The sequence below is a fragment of the Apaloderma vittatum genome, unplaced genomic scaffold (assembly GCF_000703405.1).
Source record: "Apaloderma vittatum isolate BGI_N311 unplaced genomic scaffold, ASM70340v1 scaffold452, whole genome shotgun sequence".
NCBI classification, from domain to species: Eukaryota; Metazoa; Chordata; class Aves; order Trogoniformes; family Trogonidae; genus Apaloderma; species Apaloderma vittatum.
Window position 1 is genome coordinate 16,586 of NW_009703933.1, and position 25,272 is coordinate 41,857.

Sequence of the window (25,272 nt, forward strand, 5' to 3'; positions counted from 1 at the left end):
CTTCCAGGCAGGGTCACCCCATAGTTGAGCAACAGAACCTGGAGTCAGGGTGTGTGGGTTCTGCTTAGGTGATTTTCTTTAGCTGTGTGAGCTCTCTTTCTCTGTGCATTGCTTTCGAAGGCAGGTGTGCAGAGATGTGACTTTTGTGGATAGTTCCGAAACCCAGATCCAGGGGCAGAAGTGTTGTTAATATAACTCCTGTCGTTTGATACTTAAAATGCAAAGTGCCTTGCTCATAATAACGTGTTTATTGCAGTGATAGGCAATGGCACAAGTTAAGATGCAGACTACAGCAAACCTGTCTGGACCTACCATGTCCCCTATGGTGCTAGCCCTGCCAGTAACAACTACAAATACACTGGGTCTGCCATCCTCAATGAATGGATCCATTTCGGAAGCAGCTGCCAGCTGCAGCAGTCCTACTGCCGGCCTTGCAGATCCTGCACCTTCTAGCAACTCACCAGGTAAGTTGGTTCGAGTATAATTTTTTTGGTGTTCAGATGAATCTTTTTGATAACTTGTTAATTTTTTTTTTTTTTAAAAAAGTTAGATCTTAAAGAGGATTTAAATAAAGGAAAAAAATTCCATAGAAAAAATATTTTGGCTAAATAGATGGTTTACAAAGTTAGTTTCCTTTAACTGAGCTCACACTTACAGTGAAGTGTTGATCAATAGTGTAAAATCCAGGAAAGAACATGTCTATTTTGTCAATTGCTGAGTGTATCTTTTATAGAGAAGTTTTACCGGTGCAGGAAGGTCTCCAAGTTTATTTCTCTTCCCTAGAACAGAATGTCTTTAGACTGCTTGGCAGTATTTGGTGTTTCCTTTGTAGCTTAATAAATGCTGTAGTTCCTATGCTGAACTGGGTATAAAATCCAGAAATGTTAACCTAAAAAGATTATGCAAAAAATGATTATGTGTGTTAAGGACAAATACAAAGAAGTTGAAAAAGAAAAGCAGAAAGTTAAAAAGTAGTAAAGTGGTACACATGATGGAAGTAGTCTAAGAAAAGCAGAACAAACCCCTTAAAGGGAGAGGAAAGGTGTTCTTTGAGAGTGTTCTAAGAATGACTTCATTATTGTGAGAAAAGTCTAATAAAATACTGGGAACAAGCAAGGAGAAGCAAGTGGGGTTTCATCTGCTCTCTTTGTCTTGCAAGTTTTATACTGTCTACTTCTGCTTCAGAGTATTGAGAAACCATTCTGAAAGAGTAGTCAATTCCTGAAACCAGTATACTCCTGACATTAAACTCTGGTGATGTAGAAAATGTAGCATATGTATATGTCCTCATAAACTGTCATCTTTTATAGACACATTTTGGAAAGAAATAGTTGTATTTTTTAAGTGCATGTAATCTTGACAATTATTGTAAGATGCATATTCTCATATGATTAATATGTAAACAGTATTTAAACATTGCATTTAGCATACGTGCAAAACCTATTTTTTAGCCAAAGTATTTTCTTTTCTAAGCATGCTGCTGCTTTTGCAAAGCTTTGCGAAGTTGTGAAGAATACATTTCTCCACAAAAACTTTACAGACTCTTTATTTACAGCTCCTCTCCAAGATAACATGGCAAACCCCAAAGAGAAAACTCCAATGTGTCTGGTAAATGAGTTAGCCCGTTTCAATAGAATTCAACCCCAGTATAAGCTTCTGAATGAAAGAGGGCCTGCTCATGCCAAGGTAAGGTCACAGTTCCAGGTGATGAGCCATACCTTAAATGCTGAACAGATAATGTCATGGTCTGGATGAGCCACTTTTGTACTGTGAGGGGTTTCTCTACTGTTCTTTATTTTGCTTTCTTTTTTCTTTTTTTTTTTTTTTTTTTACACTTTCAGAAGGTATGTCTGTATTTCTGTTGAAGCCTAGGAGATCAATTTTACTTTACTTTGACTTCCACCTCCTGAGTTTATATTTATTGGTCTGCATAAAGACCTTGTGAAGGTCTCTCCAGGGTTTCACCACCCTTCCTTAGACGTTACGGAGCATTTGCTTTTTAAGCTGCGTGAATCGTTCTCCCTTGTCGGTGTGCCTGTGTTAACTACCTCTGCATTTGTTTCACAGTAGTGCAGATGATGACAAAACTAGTTTGAGTCATTTTTTTAAAGTGCTTATTTATATGAATCTGTGCCCATAAATTTAATTGCACTGATACTATATCTTCGGATCTTGCATTATAGGGCACAAAACTTTATTATTGTTCTTTTCTTTAAATTCTTAACATTTATGGTGATATTAAGACTCTTGATATGGTTGTAGCATTAAAATTTATAGTGAACTGACAGTTAAATCTGGTCAGTTCTCATATCAGTTTGGCTATCCAACTTCATAAGTAAAAATTAGGATGCTTTTGGATGATGGGAAACACGAGAGGGATATTCTCATGATAATAATTTCCAGACATAATTTTGAATTTCCTCCCTAGTTAGGAGCAATTTTGTCAGAAGAGAAAAAAGCCAAAAAAAGCTCTGTGAGAGACAATGGTGTAATTAGTAACTGCTTTCTAGTCGGTGTTTCTAGAGTGGCAAAACCGCACAAGGCGCTGGGGTCACACTGTAGATCAGTAACCGTTTCAGCTAGTCGTGGGCTGTGTCTGCTCCTTGTTTCCCAGTTGCACGTTATGTTGTCAGCTAGCACAGAATTGATGGAAATCACTGACCTTCTGGTTTGGAGTTCCTGCATCCTTTCTGCTGGTGGAAACGATGTGAGCAGGTGCAGGGCTGCTGAGAGTCAGCGAGCTTTTAGGATCCGTCATTGCAAATGGTGATTGAAGTGCTCCTCCCCTTCCTGGAGGTGTTCAGCACCACGGGATACGCTGGTTGATTGGTGTTAGCCTGCGGCATGTTAAATCTGTTGTGCTTTCTGTAACTTTTCACTGTTGTGTTGTATATTTATTTTGTTACCTTTTTCCCCATTAATGTGACATAAGAAGTGCTTTACCTGTACCAAAAGGTTTTGGCTGTTCTTATTCCTCAGCGATAAAGAGGTTTGGGTTACATTATATCCATACTATACTTTAAATTTTAGCAGGATCACTTATATTTGTTACTACTTTTAAAGAAACTAATGGCTTGAGCCTACATTAGCTGCACTTTTGAAAGCCAGATTTTCAATGGATTTCTTTATTTTCCAGTTTTCCAATTTACCTCTTATTATTTCTAATTACACTCATAGTGGTCCAAAAAAAACACAAAAAAGTGTGCTGTAAACTTAGAAGAATATTAAGTTTGATTTTGACCTGTGCAGCAAACGAGAAAAACAAAGGAGGGAAGGGGATGAAGAACTAAGGTGATATTAGCGACTTGTGTGTCTTTGACCTATGAAAAACAGAGACATAGAAATTATTATGACTGGGTTAGCATAATGTTTGGTGAGTAATATGATGATATACCTGATAGAATATGTGAAAGAAAGCTGAGTTTGTCCTGGAAAGCATGGCCTGAAGGATGTAATGCTGCCTCTGCTATTTGCCCTTTAAGAAGCGTCTCACGTTGCTTTCCTCCTACACGTATTCTGTTCCTGTCCACTAGTCCTTTTCATGATTTTTAGAGACATGCTCCACAAGATAGCTCTCTGTGTTGTGACCACAAATGCTGGTAAATTTTGATATCCTTTTTTTCTAGTTGTTTCTGAAAAGTAAGTTTTGACAATTGGGGTGAAATGAGAAACTAGGAGCAGTGGAACTGGGAGGGAAGTGGTGCTTCCTGGCCGTGCAGTTAGCGTTTCTGGGAGTCTGCTCTCCAGGTGGATTCTTCATCATAAGAAAAATCAGAAAGTCTTTTTTAGCAGAAATGACATTTTTGAGTATATTAGTCAGATTGATCATTTCTTCTGTGCTTCGGTGTCAATAATTATGTTTCAGGAGACAAATTTAAAAGAAACAGGAGCAAAATAAAGTGGATGGTGGCACAGAGGAGAGGGAAAGGGGTAAGGGACGTAGCACTTCAGAAGGCCGGCAAGGAGGAGGGAAAGTCCCACGTGCAGGAAAAGTGAGGATGGAAGAGTTGCCAGAGCTAAGGGTGACTGACCTTATGAGCACTGCAGAGTGAAAACAAGCACAAAGCACAGTGGCCTTTGCATTTCCACTCTCTAGCCATCAGGTAAAATAAGCTGGATGTAAGGAATACTTTTTTCCTCAGAAAACTGTCGAGAAATGCCTCTCAATCCATAGCAGAACCATCAGCTCTGGTCTTGTGGAACTTAAGCACTTTATTGGCTTCTCCAGGTTTTGGGGTTTGGCAGTTTTATTACTTTAATTAAATTCCCAGTTACTGCTGCGTGTGGGTTTTTTTCACGAGTTTTTTTGACGGATGGTCTAAGTGAGAAGGTTACAGTGCTAGCTACAGAAATACTGAGTAAGCCCTTTATTATCTTGAATTCCTGTTTATGACTATAAGCACTAAGAGGAGAGTTACAAGTAGATAAGTAGCCATTATTCATCATAGTTTTATTAAAATTCAAGATTATTCTCCTCCTACAAAAATACTACACAGATACCTTTTTGCAAAATGCAAAATATATAAACTCCAGATTCAGAAATCAAATTTCAGTTCTTTTAGTAATAAGGATGTATGTTAATAGACAATTTATATAATTATGGGTATTTAATGGGTATTTAGCTCTAATACCCAGCTTAGCTTTCAGGTGGCAGTGGGATTTGCCAGAGTACAAAATTAAAAGACTGCTTCTCTCTGCCTCCTTGTCTGTGAAGAAATTGTCCTGACTGCTGCGGAAAAAATGGTATGGTAATAGGAACTGTGATACGGGGACTTGCACTGTGCTTCTGAAAATTACACTAGGGCAAAACTCAAGCCTGTAATTAAGACACAATATGTATTTATAGCGTTCAGTTCATACGCGGTGTGGGCACGTGTATGTGGCTGAGTTGGGAGGCACATACATACTTGTGTTGAAGTACTTGTTTGCAAGGACATGCTAAATGAGGATATATGTAAAGACAAATTTAAAGGTTGCGCATCACTAGATACCTGGTCCTGGATCTAGCAAGTTTAAATAATTTTATGTATTACAGAGCAAAGAAATATCAAAAAGAATTTTCCTTTACATACTGCTCACAGTAATATGTAGATTTCTTTATGTTGCCTCAAGTAAGTTAGACTGTTTTCTGAAGTAGGTGTATCTCAGTTTAGTGTGTGTCTGACTATTAAATCCTGCCTTATATATATATGAAATTGATATGAAAAAGACATTGAGTTTTTGCCCTTTCTCCTCTTGCTCTTAGATACTCAAATTTAAACAGAACATGTACACGTCATACAGAAGACTTACAGATATTAGATAGACTCTATCTTAACTATGCACTGACTTTTATTTTCATGACTTGCACAGAGTAGATACTGCTTGAAACAATCCTTTACTGCAGATTTTGAAATATATGGGTTTTTATCAATAGCCCGTTTCCAAATCCTGAATTTTTACAGTTCCTGTCTTCACTATAGTGTCTACATTAAAGAAATACAGTTTCATTCGAAAAGATAATACTTCTTTCTTACTTTATATTTTTGAACATATTTGAGTTGTGACTCTGCCCTAACAGCACACATTATTTTCAGAAGTGAGAAATTATGTCACTGGGTAAAACTCTTGGGGCCTTGAATAGTGTGCAGTCACTTATATCCATTCAGAATTATTACAGTTACTTGGGGTTTTTTTTGGTAGCATTCTTTGCCTGTTTTCTGCAGGTAAAGTGACTAAATGTGTTCAAATGTGGGGAGAAATATGGTCTTAACTGATCTGAATGTAGTCTTCCAAGAGCAGGGGATCAGTTTGCAGTTATTAGTACTTGGTTTAAATACCACTCTCTTCTTCGATAAGTTAACATTAACGTTATGCTATTTTCACTTCGTCGTTTGGAAGGCCAAATGTTGCTCATTGATAAGGACTCACTGATCTCTGTAAGAATCAAATATGTCATCTGTGAGTTGAATACAATGAGAAGAGAGCATGGTTTCTCTTCAGCCTGTGAAATTTTTATACAGATCGGTGATAATCTTGCCAGTGTTTACCTGTTCTTTGTCTTTGAAGATGTTCACAGTGCAGCTGACTCTTGGAGAACAGACATGGGAAGCTGAAGGAAGCAGTATTAAAAAGGCACAACATGCTGCTGCTAGCAAAGCGTTGAATGAAACTACCCTTCCCAAACCAACGCCTAGACCACCTAAAAATAATGTTAACAATAATCCAGGTAAGGCATTTTCCTCCGTGTGTTACATCTTGTTGAAGTGTTAGAATATTATACCACTAGTAAATAAATTTAACAAGTTATAAGTTGAAGGATGAGAATCCCCTCTTATAGGTTCAGAAGTATGATGAAGAGATGAGTTTCCACAGGCCAGTTTTTAATGCTTATACTAAAATGGTTGGACTGCAAGTAAATATATTATTTAGATAAGGCTCGAATGTATACAAAGTAATTGTATGTGATCAACAGTAGACAGACATGACAAAAGGAAATTGAGTTGAGCTTTATTACCATAGTAACACATTTTTCCCCAATGAGTTTTTTTCGCTAGTTTTCCAGTGAAATTGGAAATTTTATCCAGTCCAATCCTGTGAGATTGCATCTGTGGTGTAAATAAAAGGTCAGGATTTATCCTGAGAACTTTGACAGGTAATTTCCTGCATTGGGAGTTTTCCTTCATAGCAACCTGTGCTTTTGAAAAGCTTTCACGTGGCTTTAGAAACTGTTGTCTGAATAGTAGAAAGAATGCATTCTGGTGTATTGCATCCTTTGTTTTGAGATGTTACCTGTGAGTTGCCTTCTATGTATGACACACCTTTTGAGGTACACACCTCAGCCATGTGCTCAGTGATCTATTCTGCCCTTATCCATAAATTAAAAAAAATTCCTAACTTTATTTCAAACTGATATAAAATAAAGCAAATATTGAGAAAAAATGTAATATTTTCCTTTTCTTTTTTTACATTCCTTTTTCACTCCCTTTTCCCCCTTTTCTCTTTTTCCTTTTTTATTGCCCTCTGCCCCTCTCACCCTTTTAAAAAAAGTCTTCTCCATCCACTTTCTTAAAATGGAGTAATTTTACAGTTAGTCTTCTCTATGGTGGAAAAAAAGGAGGAATAAGTTTTCTTTAGAGCCTATTGTGAGCATTAACCAATAAGGATTGTTTGGGAGTGGTGCGAGAGAATTTTCTTGCTCCTTTGTCGATCAGTACATCCCTTCTCCAGACCCAGGACACTGGTTTTGTCCTGTGTCCTTCACAATCACTGTGATTTGACTGTTAGAAAGCAGGAGCCTCAGACCCCTATAAAAAGGGACTTGAGGTTTGATTCTTGATATTGCAGAGTATTACTCAGCTTCTAGATTTTTTTATCTTTGGGCATATCCGTAAAGGGAAGAGCTGATAAGAAAAGAAATAGGCTTTAGAAGAATTTAAATGTTATCATTTAACGCTGTAATTTTTCTCCAAGAAAGGTGTGTTATGTATGCACAAGTAGTTTTGCATTTTTATTCTATTAAATTCATAGTTGTTCATTGCTCTGGGAAATATAAAAATTGTTGTTGATGGAAATTTTGAATAAGTATTGCATAAAAAATTTTTGGTTTTGTCATAAAAAGCCTCAGTAGCAGGCTGGCAAATTCATTCTTTTAAGACAAGATTCATTTAAACTTCTTATTAAAATATTTTGAGAAAATAGTAGCTGCTTTTTATTGGAATGTGCATTTAGGTCATTTAGGATTTTCTTACAACAGTACAAATGGGGAATACTATAGCTGAGCATTTTATTTAAAAGTAAATAAGTAGATGAAGTGTAGCATTTTATTTTGGCAGTTTGGAAACCATGCAAATGGACAAGTGCTGGCTGTTTCTATTTCTGTATTCTGTCACCAGTAGATGGCTGTAGTGACACTGATCTCCATCTCCAGTAGTTGTATTTTCAGTTTGATAGATCATCAGTTTATAGTCATAATCTTAAGTTTTCAAATCTTGCAAATCAAACGTTTTTTTTAACTTGTGAGATTGCCAAATGACTGCAGTAATGCCTGTTACTGCTTACTTGTTTCAATGTTCTTTGCTCTATTTATGTTTTTTTTTAATGGTATGCAGTGGGAAGAGACATTATTCTTTTATCTTTATAGTTTCAGAAAGTGCCGTAATGTATTATAAGCACTTTGGAAGTATGAATAAACAGTTTGATTATACCACTGACTTTGTCATTCCTATGTGAAGACTAATCTACTGAAGCTGCATAGAGAGTGCACTGGGAAAAATGTTTAAATGTTCTTTTTCATTGCTTGTGACTAAGTTGGTATATTCATTGCTGTCCTGTAGAGAAACTGAAATGGCATTGTAGTTGCTTCTTTCTTAATTTAAGAGCTAAAGAATATCATGTGTCTCTCTTGTCTCAGTCCTGCTTCTGTGTTTTACAGAATTTGTGGTTTGATTTTTGCAGGCAGTATAACGCCAACAGTAGAGCTGAATGGTCTGGCTATGAAGAGAGGGGAGCCTGCCATCTACAGGCCGTTAGACCCAAAGCCAATTCCCAATTATAGAGCAAATTATAATTTCCGGGGCATGTACAATCAGAGGTTTGTATGTTTTCTATTATTTTATATTTTTTATTGTTTGCTTAACAGTGTGATCTTTAGGAACTTCCCAGGTTATTTCAGAGTAAATTAAAACTAAGATTTTTACTAGGGAGAGTCTGTGCAGCCTGATTTAAAAACATGTATAATCGCTTTCTAAAAGAGGACAGATACCCTGAGCACGTCACAAGGAATAAGGACACGCAGACCAACTGTTTCCGTTTTTTTTTAATGTGTATATTGGTGTTACAGTCTACAGCCATGGCAGTGAGGAGGCAGGTTTTGCTTTTCTTTGCTGCTATGTCATGTGATTTAGAATCTGTACCATTAGAAATGAAGCACTCCTTTCTTAGCAATTTCGTATAAAATTAGGAGGGCTGGATTTTGAAAATTGTCTTGAAAACATTCTCAGGTTACCTTTTTTTTAACCATTTTGTCTGGTCATCCCTCTTGATTCCTGAATCCTCAGAGTTAGGTTAGGAAAGATCCTTTATTTAACAGTTTAGAAACATATAGTTAGAGCCCTCCATCAATGCTGTCATTACTGCAGTAAGTTGAGAAGACAATATTCAAAATTCTATTTTTAAACTATGGAATTCTTAAAGATTAAAAAATTTCAAAATTTAAGTGGGTGGAGCAGTCTTCTTAACTGTTCTATCTAGTAGATTGTGAGGTTTTGAAACACCTTCATCTTTCTTATTCATACAATTTTAGTACAGTTAGAAAAGAACTATTCTAGCTCATCCTGAGTTAGATGTAATTTGTATCTAATGCAGCAGTCTGAGAAAAATATAAGGTAATTTGCATATTACTTTGCAATCTGGAGAACGTCTTTCTCTGAGATAGGATGGGGTTTTTCCCATTACATTTATTGTCTTGTACTCCCATGTTATATTTATCATTCGTTCGCAGATTTTTAGCAGTTGGATAGTAGAATAAAGTGTTGTTGGAATTCCCAAGTAAATACAGACCATACAGACTGTTTAACAAAAGTATTTGAAAAATAATACGCTGTAATCAGGTTTTTTTATTTTCATCAGTTTCTGACTGTAGATTATTGTCTATTATTAAAACAGATGCAAAATACATTTAGTAAGTTGGAAGCTGCTTTTGTCTTTTATACTGTGACTAAATTCCCTTTACTGATCTCTGTTTAAAAAAATGTTCTTTTCAAATAGGTGAAGATGCAGATTAAGATTATGAGATTGTGTTAGAAAACCTTGATTCTGGCAAGATTAATGGCTTGAGGAAAACAAATAAAGTATTAAGTTCATCCCAGGGCATATCTTTAGACCAGTTAAGTCTAGCATTTCAAGTGGCACAAAAGATCCTTTTCAGTAACTCATGGAAATGTGGTCTAAGAGCTGCTATTTGTGTGCAAAGTTGAGGGCCAGCTTCCATGCCAGGCTAAGATGATTCGTGCTGAGGTGGCAGTGATTCCTCCGCTGCCACTTGTCCCCAGCCTTTGTGTCCCTGCAGGTTTTCTGGCTCCAGTGCTGGGAGTTGAGCTGCTTGGAAATGAATCAGTTTGGAGGGGAAGAGAGGAAGGGAGAAGTTACTCCTAGACTTACAACTGTAGTTAAACACTTCCTCACTGAGTCACTCACTGGAGAGGGGGAGGAATGTGTGTTTGCAAGGTACAGGCAGCTCAGGTTGATTTAAGCAGGTGAAGAACTGTACTCTCACATGTCATAGGATGTATTTGTATGGATGATGTGTTGCACAGAGGATGTTGAAACAAGTTTATGTGCAAGGTGCAAAGATCCATTTGCCACGTGTGCAGCTGAAGGCGTAAATTGATACTGAAGGTGAAAGTTGCTTTTGTGGAAATACGCAAAGGCAAGGAGGGAAAAGAGAGGGAAAAAGGAAAGGGGAAAGTTTTCCCAGTGGCCAACTTGGAAGGTGCAGTCTCCCTGATAAGCCTCCTCCTCTAGATGTCCGTTCCCATGCAGCAAGTGCTCCCCATAAAACTTTTGCCTATTAATTCTATAGTTTTCACCAGGACCTGCTCAAGCTCCCTCTTGCTTGTTTCTGCTTATGGTGCTGGTGGTGCTGCAACAGGGCAGTTGTTTGACACTGGCTACATATTGAGCTTTGTGCATGCTTGTTATTGGGCTCTGTAACGTATATCCCAAATTACTGCCAAGGGATACGAAAAAGGCAGAGGAGAGAAGGGCTATAGTACAGTATATATAAAACACTGTTGAAGCATATTTGCAGGTGAAGAGCCTCGAGAATAACAGCATGGGAAGAACAGCAAGAGAAAAATGCAGCTAGAGAAAATTTGGAAAACACTGCCCAAGTGGCTTAGTGAAGGTTTACATTGCTGCAAGTGGAAACCAGGCTATAGAACTGCAAATGCAAAACTCCTAGAGGGTCAGACGATGAGGCATTTACAGCAGTGTGTAACACCAGGGTAAGGCCTTAGCCTTGTAAGGCTCTCGCCAAGCAAAGTTAGAAAGTGCAGAGCAAATCTGCTCTACTCTTAGATGGAATTAAGTAGATAAAATACAGTCCAGCTTGGGAGTGGATGAGGTATGAGCCTGTCACTCAAGCCAGTGAATGCAGTACTTGCTAAATTGTTAACAGCATTGAGTCGTGGCCACTGCACTGCATCTCGAACCAAGCTGTTAAAATCTGCATGATGCTGAGCTGAATCATGTGAAATTTTCAGCTTAGGTCTCTGGTAGATTGGGTATCTGTTTACTGCAGTTCATTCCACATAGATAAGAACTTCAAACTTTTTTCATCTCACTCTAATGAGACATCTTGGGAATCTCTCTGGATTTTCTTTCTAAAATCCATGCGAATTTTGTACTAGGAAGTTTGATATCCTCTGATAAGGGAGAGCTTTTAACAAGGCTGTCAACCCCAAATCCAGCCATGTTAGACAACTTTTTAGTTAACAAAGATTTCTATGTTACTAACAGAGATAATAATAAAGGAAAAAAACTGTTCAGCCACTCAAAATTTACCAGTTTTATACTACTATTTAAAGACACACAAGTTACAAGCAATTCTGCAACAAAGACACGTGAAGAACTTTCAGTTCAAACAATATACACCACAGAAAAGCTAAAAATTGTGAACATTGCATTTTGTATGACTTCTTTTATCAGACTGACTCTGGGGAAGGAGGTGCTGATGCCTTTCAGAAATTGGTTGCTAACTGATTCAGGTTGTGTGTTTGTCAGCACACTCTTTGGCACGTTCAGTGGAACTGTCACGCTTCTCAGAAGAGGCCAAGCCTTAAAATGTTAGCTCGGGTTTGAGAAATATTGGCAGAGCTGAGGATCATACTACTTGTATCTGTAGCCAATACTAGAACCTGTGCTCCCTCTCGTCCCTGCGTAGGCAGTTGGCTTAAACCATGTAAAACAAAAATGAAAAAACATGGTGATTCAAATTAGAGCAATTAAACAACAAAATAAGATTTTGATTCTGACTACAGGGTCATCCAGCTTGCCTTGTTGCCATTAAATGTTGGTTTGTTTTATTGTAAGTTAGTTTTAATTCAGTTAGGAGAGAGTCATTCCTGAGGTTTAATTGTTGTGCAGTATTTCATAGAATCATAGACTGGCCCAGGCTGGAAAGGACGATAGAGATCGTTTTCAGTTATAGAAGGTCTGTAAGTGACAAAACAGAAGTGTATCTTACAGACTTACCTAAACTAAGTCTTTCCAGCCAAGAACTAACGGAACATCAGCTTTTGATGTTTTAGTATGGAAAGAAGAGTGAAAGAGATCACAGAACTCAACCTTTGGTTTTTTGGGAGAATTCAGAAGTTATTTGTTTGTTATATAAAATTCCTTAAAATTTGTCTCACCACAATTTAGAAAGCTTGAAGAACCTTTATTTAAAAAAAGAAGCTTTCAAAATTAAAACCACTTGTGAAGTATAGGAGCAAAGAAAATAGAAAACAAAATAATGGAAATAAAGTAATTAAAGCAGTTTCTTGCTTGATTTTGAGGAATTTGGATGGTGTGATAGTTTTATAATGACGTAAACATGTCACGCAAAGTGGTTGTGTCCCTGGGAGAAACTACAACTTCTGTGCACTTTGGTACTTCATGCTGCACTGAGCTTTCGTGCTAATTTTTATTTGGTTGCTTCTTCCTGCATAAATATTGCGTTTTACAGGCTAAGGAGAGACTTAACCACCTTCTCCTCAGTGCATGTGAGAGTGTGCACAGACCATTCCTCCTTTTCCTTTTCTTCACAGTCCTGTTGTTCTGAGCATATACTTCTTTGATGTTAGTAAATGCTTCTTTACAGTGCTGTGTGCAAGAGTGAAGTCAGAGAAGTGTATTCTGGCCTCTTGGAGCCAGCCAGGCTGCCTGGCCACAAAGCACAGAGCATCACCCTGAGTGGGCATGTGGTTCCTACCTCTATGGGGGTAGGTTGGTCCCCTGCTGGGTAGTGAGTTGCTGCATGGGACTGATTGCTTTGGCATAGTTGCTCCTGAAATTAGGTATATCAGCTCCATGATGTGGTGCCCTAAATACTGAATTGGCATTTTAAAAATGAGGTATAGTTAAAGGAAATTCGAGGACTGGTCTTTGGCCAACTACAGCTGCAACTGCTGTCTTTGTAGTGGACTAACATGTTCTCCAGTCTAATGACTGAAAAGAGAAATAGATTAAGTCATAGAAATCATAGAACCATAAAGGTTGGAAAGGACCTTAAGATCACCAAGACCAACCTACAGCCCTACACCACACTAACACTGAACCATCCCCTGAAGTGCCACATCCAGCTGTTTTTTAAACACGTCCAAGGATGGTGACTCCGCCACCTCCCTTGGCAACCCATTCCAGTGCTCCACCACCCTTTCAGTGAAGAAGTTTTTCTTAATATCCAATCTAAAATTCCCCTGGCGCAACTTGAACCCATTCCTTCTTGTCCTGTTGCTATTCATTATGTAATTATTGGGTATATTACTGAAATTGTCAGATCAAATGAATAAAAAATTGTATGGTGAAAGAATGGAATAAAATGAAAAATCTGTTTCATCTGTGACCGAGTTAAATATGTGCATCAACGGGTACAGATTTGAGGCTAGTGTTGCTTTACCTGAGTGCTTAGCAATACAAGCTAAGTCCTTGCCCAGCTTCATTTGTTTCACAAAAGTTCCACAGTCCTGTGGGGAACAAAATGGAATATTTATCCAGCAGAACAGCTATAGAAGCCAAATTTTGAAGTGAGGGGGTTGTACTACAGGAGACAGTTAAAATCTGCTGAGACTGTCTCCAGAAGTACACCTGTAATTGTACAACCCAGTTATTTAAAATAAAGAGAATTAAGCCTGAAATTCTGCCAGCCTTTAGAAGCCGTTCAGCGCTGCCTGAGCACCCTGTTTACCTTTCTCTGCATGGAGACCCTTATCTATTTGCAGCACGAACAGTCCAGTAGATAATATAAAAGGTTCTTGGATTTGAAAGACTTTGATCTAGCATAGATTGGATCAGCTAGTAGCCTGGAAAAGCTAAAGTCCGGATTACTCCGTAAGTCTTTTCGTGACTAGGCACATGATTAGCCTATTACCTGTTCCTGAATTCCGGTTACTGAGGCTTTCTGTTGAGGCTTTCTGCAACAGAGGATTTTATGCACACCTGTGGACAAGGCAGTTTTGTTTTTTTTCCCCAAGCGTATGTGCTGTGCCAGGTGTGAGGACACCAAGTTGCCTAAACATAGGCCTCCAGCATAGCGTATTTGAGACATCCACATGGGACTGGGCGGATTTGGCAGCAGACCTAGAGGAGACCTTTACTAGAGTGGCAGCTGAAGGCCAGGCAAGCTACTCTAGAGCATTTCAGATGGCCCCCATGTAGCTAACTTGGAGCAATTGAAGGAGTCCTTAAAAGAGGGTTTTCGTATAATCTACCAGGACGCCAGCTATTTATGGGAAATCTGTGCTTTTCATGGATCAGTCCTGTGTCACAATGTATGGATGTCTCAGGTGCATGGCAAATGGTACAGTGTGCTTGTGTTTAGGCAGCTGGATGCTGTTCTTTATGGTGCTAGTGGGATTCAGATGCCTCTCAAACACTCTCTGCCTGTGCACTAAAAACCCAGTCTCCCATTATAACCAGCGAACGCTGTAGTCAGAGCAATCACTAGCCTAGAATGCTGTTTGTCATGCCGTAAACTAGGATGTCTACTTTTTGCATGGAACTCTGCAGAGCTTTGCTGTAATAACAGCTTAGTTTCTCTGCAGTGGCCTGATAGTTACGTTTAGGCATCCGAATTCAGAGCTGAATCCTCCTCTGAGTAATAATCTTAAGAATGTTGATTTGTAATAATTTCGTGAGTGATACAGTGGGACTCGTGACTATCACAGTGGAAGGACTGGAAAAAAGATAAAAATCTCTCCCCCAGAGAGAAGAGGGAGGGAAAAGTATCAGGAGAACGAACACTTTAGGGACATATTTGGGTAATAACAATTTCTAGGGAGAGGCAGTCATGTAAGTGCAGAAATTCTTTTGATTGAACAAAGTGGTATTTTGCTGCAAAAAGCTGGTAGGCTATGGATACCAGTGCCCTTGCTTTCCAGGTGAGGTGGACCCTTGGTTCTCAAGCTTGTTGCATTAAGCTGAGTTAGTCACAGGAGACTGAACCCCTTGGTCAGGAGCAGTATGGGATGGCACTGGGATTTTTTACCTTCCTAAAAACATACCCCCTGTAAAAAGGCCAGAAAGAGTCAAAGATGCTTTGCTGCATTTCCAGTCAGTGTTGCAAAGATTTGTCCTTAAAACTTACATTTTATAGATTAAGAGGTGTGATGAAATAGATGGTTACTTGACTGACCTTGTGAAAACTCCTTTCTACATCTTTGCCCTCCTCTCAACCTTCTGGACAAATGGACAAACACCCTTTTGGAAGAAATGTTAAACATTACTTGGAAATAAAATTTAAGAGTTTGGTTAAAATAGGTTGTATCTCCTTAAACACACTGTAATTTCATTTTGAATAATGGATACGTATTTCAGAAAGTTAAAATCTAGTGAAAGAAAGAATAGATCTAAGAGAAATACAAGCAGTTGTTCAGATTAGCAATTAAGTGTTCAGCTGGAAATGGCTGAATTAAACCATTAGATGGCAGCATGAATTTGTGTTTTAGCGCAAGAATTTCCCAGCAGAAGCACTCTTTCAAAAGTTGCCTTTTTCTATTCTGAAGCTTTTCGTGACATTAAATTGTCATAATTCCAGCATAAATCAATTAAACCCAAGTTGGCTGTGATGTTTTCTCTCATCTTTGTCTTCAAGTTTTCTTCTGTAATCATTGAGATTGTAATGCAGTGGCTGTAATCCATTTCCCCTTTTTCGTGAAAATCTAGTGCCAGCTTGCCAGCAGTGAAAGTTGTAGTGTTTGGTTTATGCACACAGAGACACCAAGAATTCTGCATTTCACCATATTATTTAATTTCTCAGGCTTGACTTAAAAGACAGTTCCTTAAAGATAATGCTACAGCTTGGCCACCAAACCTGCAGTCTGTTCACACTAATGAAGCTTTATGGTGATTTGAACATCTATTTGCTTGGAAAGGGTTGAGATTGCCGGCTGGTAACCGATTCAGTTATGTACATTACCAGTTGAGACAGGATTCAGATCATACCTTAAAGCAAAGTCTTGTACATCACACTGTTCTTACCCTGCTAGTGTATCAACATTTTGGTGTAATAATCCACTCACAGATTTTAAAATGAATTCTTTGTCTTCTGCACGCTACGTTTCACTTCCCCTGGCCTGTTTGTTCCCACTCACTGCCTGCCTCCCACACAGACATATTGTTGTAAGGGAAGTGTTGAGTACAGCTGTGCTAGGTTATTTCTTTGCTAGTATTTGTTTCTAGGAAAGGAAAAGGGAGAAAGTCAGTCCATTTCCTGTTGGTTTAAAACAGCAGAAACATCTGTTTGTCTTAAGATACTTTTCCCAAAAGAACAGTGGCAAGGGAGCTTGCAGGTGATGAGCTTTGCCATTGCCAGTAGCTATCAGTTTAGACAATAGTGATTAGCATGGTTGGCTTAAAAAGAATATAAAAATTCCTTAAACGACAGAGGATATTTATTCCTGCAATAAAATTTTTTACAGCTAATGTTTAATTTCTACAGTGTTTTAAATCATAAAAATACATGGAGTAATCTGGGATCAGAAACCCCAGATTCTGCTTTGGAATCTGTAAACTCTATTAAATTCTGTCTGAAAGTGATTTTTCTGCAGTCTCCTCACCCTGTTATGGTGAATTTCCACAGAGATCACAAAATGGTGTTAGATGATGTGTCCTGGCACAGCATGCATGTAATCCTTTTGACAAATGCATCCTATCACTACTATCCACTGCGTTAATGGGTACGTTTAAGCTATCAGGGATCAATAAAATATATACTCTTAAGTGTATGCACAATATTGCATTGACAGCTGTTAAAATAATGTTATGTAGGCTAAAAATCAAGTTGACAGAATAGTGAGCAAGCTTTGTGAGTAGTATTCCCAGGACAGTGTCTCTTCATTCTCCAAGTCAGTGCACTTTCCTGGTAACTGTAGTGCATCTTCATGCCTAAAATGTGATATGTAAGGCACAGCATTTTACACTACTGCAGTATTCTAAACTGTCTTCACTCAAGATTAAATAGTTGTGTCAGTGACCTCTTAGTCCTATTTGTAGAGGACCTTCTAAGCCCTAATACTTTATCCTTAATTAATATTTTTCTTCATTTTCTTTCAGGATATAGTGATCTCTGCAGTCCACCTTCTTTCTTGCCCTATCAGCTAGGAGGACTGCCCTTTCCTTTTGTGGTCCTTGGCTCACTAAAGCTTCCTTTAGTGGACAGACTTCTTTTATCTGGGTTTTCAACTTTCTCAGATCTTTGTCTGCTCTGGAGAAGGAACACCTGGCTCCAGGTCTGTCTCTCCAAGTTTCAACCATAACTTTTCTTGTTCTCACTTAGACTGAAAACATAAAGAGATGAAATAGAGATCCTCCTCATTTCTGGTTTCTTAATGTCTCTCTTTCAACACTGCTCTTCCACTTGGAAGGGTTCCTGAAAACCTTCTGATCCAAAGATCTTCAGAGCCAGCAGCCAGCCACAGCACCTTATGGACCTTTTCAGTCTGTTGGCTTTCAAACTTACTGGGTGTCCTTTCTCTAGATGAAATTGTTTTAAGGGAGCTTTATTTTCAGGATGCAGACAGAGGATTACCGTTGGTGTATATAAAAATAAGCACTGATTCAGAATGCTCTGCCAGGAGCAGGAACATTTTGGGTGTGTTTCTTTTTTCCACAGTTAGCCTTTTATTCACACTTAACTTTTTCCTGTACTTCTGCTGAACTTTAGATATTTCAGTTGAGAGATGTGTGAGATAGTGTGTTCGATGGAAGCAAGCCTAGGTGGCCTCCTTTCTTGTTATGGCCTTTTTGCTGTGTGCAGAACCTGCATGTTGGTTACAATCTTCCAGAACCTGAACATTGGTTGCCAGTAAATATGTTCTCCTTCTTTTGCCTTGTGTTTTTTTGGTAATGACACAGGCGAACTGCTGTTAAGAGCTCAACTACTAGTTTGTGAGGCTGTCATAATTTTTCTGAGGGAAGCAAGCAGCAAGGTTACTCACTAAGGTCTGACTGGAATTCTACTCCCTTCTAGTCTCAGATCTCTGACCCTTTTGAACTGAAAATTCTGCCACAGATTGAGGAACTATTAAATTTTCTCAAGAAAGTTTTTCTTTTATGACAGAATATATGGAATTTGAGCATAGCACTTCTCACTAGCAACCACTGTCTTAGAGTTTCTCTTCAGGTCTTGTCTATAGTAATGATTTTGGTGTCTGCTTGTGTTCTGTGAAGGGAAGTACAGATAACATCTCTTCCAAAATGCTAATTTTCAGGTTCTTCTGAAGATCTGTTTGTCTTTTTAGGATACTTTAAAGAGGAATGACAGTTCAAGTTGGTTATTGTCACAGAAAATATAGCTGCCATCACAACATCAGGTACTTTGGCACCACAATTTGCTTGGGTGATTTGTTTCACTGAAACAGGTCTGAATCCCCCAGTGTTGTGATCAAAACGGAAATAATCTCTGGAAAAAAAACCAATCCCAAAATCTCTTTTAGCTTTGAGGCTCTTTTTCACGACAAAAGACGAGAACATGCAGTCTAACCACCTTACTGATATAGGTTCAAGTCTGAGATTAGTGTCAGTGAAACAGAAATTGGAATTCTGAAGGAGGTGGACATCAGCAGCTTAGCCTTAGTTCTGTTCAGTAAAGTAAATCTCTATGCTGACCTTGTTTACACAGTTGAAGTTCGTAATAACCATTTTAGTAACACATATGATCAACAGAAGGAGATTAAACTCTTCAGAAAGGATAGGCAAGGAAGGAGAGGTAGTGGGGTGGTTCTGTATCTTAGGGCATGTTTTGACTGTCTAGAGCTTAGTGATGGTGATGATGGGGTGAGTGTTTATGGGTAAGAATAAGGGAAAAGGCCGACAAGGCAGATATCATGGTGGGAGTCTGTTATAGACCACCCAACTAGGATGAAGAGGCAGACAAAATATTCTGTGAGCATCTGTAAGAAGGCTCACAGTTGATGGCCCTTGTTCTCTTGGGGGACTTCAACTTACCAGATGTCTGCTGGAAATACAATACAGCAGAGAGGAAACAGTCCAGGAGGTTCCTGGAGTGTGTGGAAGATAACTTCCTGACACAGCTGGTGAGGGAGCCAGCTAGGGAAGGTGCCCTGCTGGACAGGTTGTTTGTGAAGGACTGTGGGTGATGTGACAGTTGGAGGCCTCTTGGGCATAGTGGTCATGAAAAGATAAGAGTTTTTGATTTCAGAGAACTAAGGAAGGAGGTCAGCAGAACTGCCACCTTAGACTTCCAGAGGGCAGACTGTGGCCTGTTTAGGAACATGGTTGACAAAGTCCCTTGGAAGGCAGTTCTGAAGGCAAAAGAGTCTAGGAAAACTGGACATTCTTCAAGAAGGAAGTCTTAAAGATACAGGAGCAGGTCATTCCCATGTGCTGAAAGACGAGCTGGTGGGGAAGAAAACCGGTCTAGCTGAACAGAGAGCTTTGGCTGGAACTCAGGAAGAAAAAGTGAGTTTATGACCCTTGGAAAATGGAGCAGGCAACTCAGGAGGGCTACGAGGATGTGAGATTATGGAGGGAGAAAAATACAACAGCCAAAGTCCAACTAGAACTTAACCTGTCTGTTGCTGAAAAAGACGAGGAAAATGTTTCTATAAATACGTTAGTAACAAAAGGAGGACTAAGGAGAATCTCCATCCCTTATTGGGTGCAGGAGGAAACATATTGACAAAGGATAATGAAAAGGCTGAGGTACTTAATACCTTCTTTGCCTCCTGAAAGGAGGTTGTAGTGAGATAGGTATTGGTCTCTTCTCCCAATTAACAAGTGATAGGACAAGAGGAAATGGCCTCAAGTTGTGCCAGAGCAGGTTTAAATTGGATATTAGGAAAAATTTCTTTGCCTGAGGGTTTGTCAAGTGTTGGAACAGGCTGCCTAGGGAACTGGTGGATTTGCGATCCCTGGAGATATGTAAAAGATAGATAGACGTTGTGCTTAGGCACATGTTTTAGTGGTGGACTTGACAATGCTAGATTAACAGTTGGATTCGATGATCTTAAGTTAAATGATTCTATGATTGTCTTTTAATAGTCCTTAGTATCACTATCCTTCAAGTCTTTTTCTGGATTACCTGCTTTCTGGAATACATTTCCATGCATTTTATAAACATTTCTTACATTTTCTACCTTTTAGCAAGTCTGCAATCTTACATGTTAGTATAATGATCTAACGTGATCTAACTTTTCTTCTATATTAGCATTCAGTACTAAATTGTATTTGGTGGGCCAACTGAGGTACCTAAGACACTGTGTGTTAGTGACTGCTACAACTTCATCCTTGTTGCATCACTTACACATTTGTATTAGCAATGAATTTATATTTACTTCTCAGTCATTGGTGTAAATCCATTATGTCCATTAAAGTTTGAAAATAGGGTTTATTATATCTATTATTCGTGAATATGCTTCCCTAGGAAAGCTGCTCTTTTTATGCTTCTAAGTAGAAAGGAATCAAAGCACTGAAAGATTTCACCACCCATCTTTTTCATTTCTGACCTTTTGGCCCCTTCCAGACTTCACTGTCGTTGATTAACAGACCCCTTCCCCTCCCAGGTGTTTTCATTCATGTTTTCAGCATCCTGATAGGATCAGCGCAGGGTAACACAAAACACCCTCCCTTTCCAGTTGACCAAGCTTTCTCTATCTTACATTTAATTTCTTTGTAAATCTGATGGCATAGATGGAAAGATTTATGGACAGAAGCTGTAGCTGGCCATGGCAGTACATTTTCAGAGGATGCAGAGATGATAACTAGTGAGGTAGGCGGATGTGCATCCTTGGTTTGTTCCTTCAGTTTGTTCATACTTTCAAGCCTTAAATTGCCAAACTTAAAATGATAGGTTAAATATTTTATTCAAGATAATACAGTTTAATATGTATATGTTTACATTCACACAAGTGACAACAGTATACAGTATTTCAAAATAAGTTAATTCGGATGATGAGAATTATTCTGTGAGCTTCCTTGGGTGGGCCTTCTTTTTCTGTGGACTTTTAGGTTAATTAATTGCTTTGAAGTCCCAGGCCTGAAATGATTTTGTCAGTAACGTTTTTATTAGATTTATATTACCAGTATAAATATATGATAAAAGTAAATGAGTGAGGAACTTCTTTCTCTCATTTGCTTAATCTCTAGGCTGGCAAGTGACATAATTTTTTTTTCACATGAGTTTCTTATGCAGAAAGAAAGTGTTATTGTAGTCAGATATGCAACATTGTTTATGTTCTTTTACTGTAGTGGGTATTTGGACTGCATTCTCAGTAACCACTCTGGATGCTTGTAAAGATTAGTGAGTAATACAGTTCATGGGAAATTTTATGAGCTAAAGTAGATAAGAGTTTGAGATGTTTGTCTTCTGGATGTCTGCTTTAACCTCTAAGTATACAGTGTGCATCACAACTTCATTATGTTTTCCCTTTTATTCTTATTATACTTGCTTTTATGTCACAGGAAAGAACATTTTCTTTTTCCTCATATTTATCTTTTCTTCCATCACAGCCCCCACCTCCTTTTCAGCATTGTCCACTTGACATTTTCTAATGCCTTAAACTGTGGAGGCAGTATTCTTATTCTTATATTATTTACGCTCTTTTTGCAGTCAAGAATAAGCTAAAGTTGTGTTGACCATTTTCATTACTTGGTTATTCTGCTGATAGATAAAAATACTTCTTCAGAGGCACATAACGTTCTGTGCTCCCGTCTTGATTTTGATAGTTGTTTTATTGTGTAGCACTTGTTTTTACTACCGTAATCTTCAATGTATGGTACTTTGCAAGGTTCATCTTATGATCCTTTTTTCCTTAAGTTTTTTTTCTTTTACTTCTTCTTAGCCTTTTTTTTTTCTTTTATATCTCTTACAGTAATTTCTCCTTGTTTATTTTTTTTTTAAAAGATATTGGGGCTGGTTTTGAGACCCTTCTGGGTCAAGAGAAGCGTAGCCAGCAGGTCAAGAGAGGTGATTCTCCCCCTTACTCTGCTCTTGTGAGACACCACCTCGAATACTGCATCCAGTTCTGGTGTCCCCACCATAAGAGGGACATAGATCTGTTGGAGCATAGTCATAGCAGGGCCACAAAGATGATCCAAGAGCTGGAGCACCTCTGCTACGAGCACAGGCTGTGGGAGCTGGGACTGTTCAGTCTGGAAAAGAGAAGACTTTGGGGGGGACCTAATAGCTGCCTTCCAATACCTGAAGGGAACCTACAGGAAGGCTGGAGAGGGACTTTTTACAAGAGTGTCCACTGATGGGCCAAGGGGAAATGGGTTTGGGTTGAAGGAGAATAGATTTAGATTAGATTTTAGGAAGAAATTCTTCAGTACGAGGGTGGCAAGACTTTGGAATAAATTGCCCAGAGATGTTGTGGCTGCCCCCTCCCTGGAGGTGTTCAAGGCCAAGTTGGACAGAGCCTTGAGTAGCCTGATCTAGTTGAGAGGCGTCCCTGTCCATGACAGGGAGGTTGGATTAGATGATCTCTAAGGTCCCTTCCAGCCTAGGCCATTCTATGATTCTATGATTCTTCTAAACTTTAAGGCTTTAGACTGATGGAGAGAGAACAATGAAAGTATAAGCAGAGATCTGAACCTACTGTGCCTGGAAGCATCTCTGTCTTTACAGCTGTTGCTGCATAGCTGGCTCAGTGTGGTAGCTGTACTGCTTGTTAGCTTAAAAAGTGTTTAAGTTATAACGTCTATAGATTTCTTCTAATTACTTTTGATGGGCAACTGTTGTTTACTTCTTTATGTATGTATTTACTGCAGATGGTAAACGAAGTAGTGGTATGTGCAGAGAATAAATATTGAAATATTTACTTCAGTCAAATTTCTGTATTGAGCAACTTGGAATTCAGACATACAGTGATGTGGCAATATTACTGTCTTGTCATCACAAATCCTTCTGGGAAGATTCCATGTTAGATAAAGTTATGTAAACTGAATCTCCCTCCCTTTTGTTTTTTACTCAGGAATGTTTCAATATTGTGGTCATGAAAACATGAGTTTTTTTGTTTTTTTTTAAATTAAATTAGTCATACTGCTTGAAGGAACTGCATAGTCTCTAGACCAGGAAAAGAAGACAAAAAAAAAAGAAAAAAGAATCATCATTAATTTCATGAAATATTCACAGATGCAGCACAAAGCTTAAGAGAAAGTTATAAAGACATAAAGTAGAAAAGGATAAAACTCAGCATGAAGTTACTGTATACTAACTGTGTCTGACTCATGTTAACTTTGCATGTTATGTGTTAGCTCATTTTTTAGGTAAAAAGAGTAAAGTAAATCTTTTATTTGTGGGATCCAGTTAAACATTTTATAGCATTAGGTAATGATACTGTTTTCATTAAACTGAAGGAGATGGGGATTTGTATAAGAAATACAAGGTGGGAAAGGAGAAGAAAAATAATAAACTATTAAAAGTCAAACTTGGAGAAAGATTATTAAGTGTAGTTCTTCCAGTTTTAGAATCAACCTTTTTAATTATTTTTGTTAAAGGTATTTGCACAAAAAGTAGGAAAATGTTCATGGAGTATAGAAGGCATCATCGCTACACAGGAAGATCGAGATATGCAGGAAGAGTTGGGTGATCGTGAGGACTGACACATGAGAAATGGGATGAGGCTAGACTGTCCAGTCTAAAATGTAAGATTAAGATCACAGGAACTAGTAGTACTAACTCTGGTATCACCAGAGGGTTATTCAGTTGAAAATCACGCAAGTGTTATCTAATATTATTAATTATTTGCAAGATAAACTCAGAACAACTGATGTGATTGAAACAGAGGAGAAGCAAATGTGATTTGTATGATCTATTGAGCAAGTTTTTCCTAGTAAAGACATATAAATATTGCTGTTATACAGAACACTGTTAGCCTTTCATGCAGCGTATTGCCTACCATTCTTGACTCATAGTTAAGATCAGGAGCAAGTATAGAGAAGGGCTGTGAAAGATTATCGTGATGGTGGGTAGCCTTTTGTACAGACTTCTGAAATACCTTGACTTGTTCCAAAGACTGGGAGGGAATGGGAAGGCTCACCTTGGAGTGTAAACATAACAAAAGAATAAATGAGTTAGGGGATAATATTGCCACAGAACAAAATGTGTAAGTATAGCCAAGCTGAACATTAGGAGATTCCTAAGTATCTACTGAGCATCTACATCATCCTCCCAGCAGAAGCACTGAAAGCAAGTAATCGTAACAGCTGAAGAGAACTACATTGTGCAGTTGCCTGTACCTCATGGATCCTGACTGTTTAGAGCAGGATTTGTGTACATTCTTACATTTGTAATAGAGAAGGTTTGGAGTTTCCATGTTTTAAAATGGAAAACAACTTTCTTATGTTTTCTCATTATTTTAAGGGGTTTTGTTTTAAGATGCTTTTGAATCTCTTTCTGTTAATGCATTTCCACTACATGATTACTCTTTACAGTTCTAACATGGTCAGTTAAACATTTTGTTGCTTATGGGTTTTCTACAAGTAGGTAAAAATTGGTTTTGTAAACTGGCAATAGCAAATAGAGAAAAAGTGTCATTCAGAATTAATTAAATTGATCTTAAAGTTTTAAAGATTCAGATTGTGGTTTAAAACCATCTTTCAAATGAGGGATATTCTGGGATGGGTGTACATGATTCTTTTAAAAAAATCCTAACTATGTAGCTGGGGGAAGGTCCACATTAGAAGGGTATAAACAGTAAGAGGTTATATAAATAAATCAGCTGACTAGAAATCTCAGAATATTATCCTTCCATCTAATAAGGGATGTCTGTGACTGTAAGTGATATATAGTGCCTTGTCTTGCTCACTTTACATTAAGAATGCTTTTGGAGGGTGCAGATGTAATCTAGAAGAGGACAACTGATTCAGCGATAATACACTCTAGTTCTCAAAAGGAGTACTTGGAAGAGAGAACCTCTTTGTTCCCAGGTGTTATTGTGGGCCTCCTGAAAGAATCAGAAGGTGGACTGTATGAAGACAAAAGCGGCTGTACTGGATGTTTCCTTCTTCATAGAATTCACATCTGCAAGAGATGCATGTGGCTAATGGTTTCCTTAGAAAAATAGGGCA

The 25,272-nt window shown here is 38.3% G+C and overlaps 1 protein-coding gene across 1 annotated transcript in view; it reads left to right on the forward strand.

Annotated features, from left to right (window-relative positions):
• Nucleotides 1-252: 252 nt before the first annotated feature.
• Nucleotides 253-25,272, forward strand: part of STAU2 (staufen double-stranded RNA binding protein 2) — an 89,232-nt gene continuing 64,212 nt past the window's right edge. Inside the window, exons 1-4 of the mRNA XM_009864812.1 lie at nucleotides 253-464; nucleotides 1,556-1,686; nucleotides 6,049-6,208; nucleotides 8,437-8,572. Coding sequence (XP_009863114.1) covers nucleotides 266-464; nucleotides 1,556-1,686; nucleotides 6,049-6,208; nucleotides 8,437-8,572 — 626 coding nt within the window. The 5' untranslated portion in view covers nucleotides 253-265. The remainder of the gene's footprint in view (nucleotides 465-1,555; nucleotides 1,687-6,048; nucleotides 6,209-8,436; nucleotides 8,573-25,272) is intronic.